The 2143-nt window shown below is 36.5% G+C and overlaps 1 protein-coding gene across 2 annotated transcripts in view; it reads right to left on the minus strand.

Moving 5' to 3' along the window:
* The window catches only part of AK5 (adenylate kinase 5), a 331424-nt gene that overhangs the window by 56519 nt on the left and 272762 nt on the right, over positions 1–2143 (minus strand). For both annotated transcript variants that reach the window (XM_045292114.1, XM_004699317.2), the window contains exon 9: positions 2017–2061. In XM_045292114.1, the coding sequence (XP_045148049.1) occupies positions 2017–2061 (45 nt within the window). The remainder of the gene's footprint in view (positions 1–2016; positions 2062–2143) is intronic.

Consider the following 2143-nt stretch of genomic DNA (forward strand, 5'->3'; position numbering starts at 1 on the left):
GTCTTGAGAAATGTATTGATTATAACGCCATTACCATCAGACCTTACCTATAAAGTTAAGTATGTGTCCAAATTGAAGTCCTTTTACTAAGGCTTTAGAGAAAAGTAATTCAGATTATGCCATATTTGGGGCCTAGGCAGGTAGTGAAAAATGGGGAATAGAAAAAAGCGAAGATAGATTGGCTGATAATAACACAATGAGTAAGGGGCAAAGAAAGAACGAAATGTAGGCAGTAAAAATTGTAAAATACTGTAGGAGGTTGCAAATGGGACATAATGAGGCTCTTTAAAGGATATTTTTACATTTTTCAAATACTTTTCCACTGTTAGCACGGCTTCTATCTCAGTCTTGTGCATCACCACTGGTTCTTATGCCTCACACGGGCTGAGTGGAACTGCCTCTGGGCTTCCCAGGCTGTGAATCTGAACAGGCGCAGAGACACCCATCTTCCTTCTGAGGAGCGGCTGCTGGTTTCAAACTGCTCACCTTGCTGTTAGCACCAGGGTGCCTTAGTAGGTGCTCAGAAATGTTGTGTAATTGTTTAACACACAACCCTCCTCTAATTCTTTAATCCTTCCTCCCCCCACTATTATGATCTCAGTCCTACCTCACAAATCCCGCTAGACTGGTGTACATACAGTGGCACAGACGAGAGCTTTCATACAGGAAAGGGAAGGGAGTTGGGGAGGACAGGGGAAGAGGGAACGGGGAACAATAATGGCAGAATAACCCCCCTTGAGGGGACACATACCAGCCTAGTAGGTGAAGGGATAGAATGGGCGGTGATGTAAGCTATGTACAAATAATTATAACAATAGCATAATAAGAGTTTATAGAGGTAGCAGGATGGGGGAGGGAGGGGGAGAAGTAAGAGCTGATATCAAAAGGCTCAAGAAGAAAATATTTAGAAATTGTTCATGCCAACAATGATACATATCTGCTTGATAAAATGGATATATGAATGGTTATAACATATGTAAGAGCCCCCAATAAAATGATTTAATAAAAAAAGATGTTCTAAAATCGATTGCAGTAATGGTTGCACAATACTTAATATGATTGAACTATTGAATTTTATGATATGTGAATTATATCTTAATGTAACTGTTAAAAAAAATTGGTAGCCTTAGAAACTGGATGGGGCAGTTTTACTATGAATTGGAATGAGTCAGAATCAACTTGAGAATTCTGGGCTTGGCTTTTGGATGTTGTGGCCAATAAATATAAAATAAATTTAAAAAAATTTTTTTAAGACAAAATGTTTAATTCTAAATATTTTATAGGCTACAGTTAAGATACCAATGTGTTTCAACATGCTATGGAGTACAGGATAGAATAGAGCATTTTAGCAGTCATCTATATGGAATCCCGGGTAAGTTTATTGAGTCATATGAGGGGCTTCAAAAAGTTTGTGGAAAATAATTATAATTCATAAATTAAAATTATAATTTTTAAGGGGTCACGAGGGTGGGAGGTGGGGAAGGGAGGGAAAAGGGAGAAGGTGATACCAAGGGCTCAAATAGAAAGTAAATATTTAGAAAATAATGATGGCAATATATGTACAAATATGCTTGATACAATTCATATGTGGATTGTTATAGGAGCTGTAAGACCCCCAATAAAATGATTAAAAATAAAAAAGTTCATGGAAAGTGGAATTAAAAGATAATGGAACATGTTGCAAACTTTTTGAAGCACCTCATGTTTGAATATAGTCTCTAGTATATTTTGTTTAGGGAGAAGAGAATCATCATTTAAACAGAAAATGTGTTAGATTTCAACAGATGGCATCCTCTTACCCGGGGGAGTATAATATAATTTATTACTGTAGACCTACACTCCAGTGTTTGACGTTTCTTAGAGTCACACTTATTCTATGTGCAAAGATACAAAGTAAAAGCAATTTAAAACTGTATAAATAAGTGCTACACTGTAGGAGATTAGGACACTTCCCCCCCCCCTCTGAAGTTGTTAATATTAACAATTGCATTAGAAAACTAGAGGACTGTTACTCACCAATCATGAAAATAATTTTACACTTCTTCAAATCTTCCAAAACACCTTTAAAATAAGAATAATTTAAGTTATTGACAATAAATACTGCATCAACCCTTGGTTTTAAGAAGGGGGAGAAAGGAGGACC

The sequence above is a fragment of the Echinops telfairi genome, unplaced genomic scaffold, assembly GCF_000313985.2.
Source record: "Echinops telfairi isolate 266 unplaced genomic scaffold, ASM31398v2 ScPeMD7_443;HRSCAF=831, whole genome shotgun sequence".
Taxonomy (NCBI): Eukaryota; Metazoa; Chordata; class Mammalia; order Afrosoricida; family Tenrecidae; genus Echinops; species Echinops telfairi.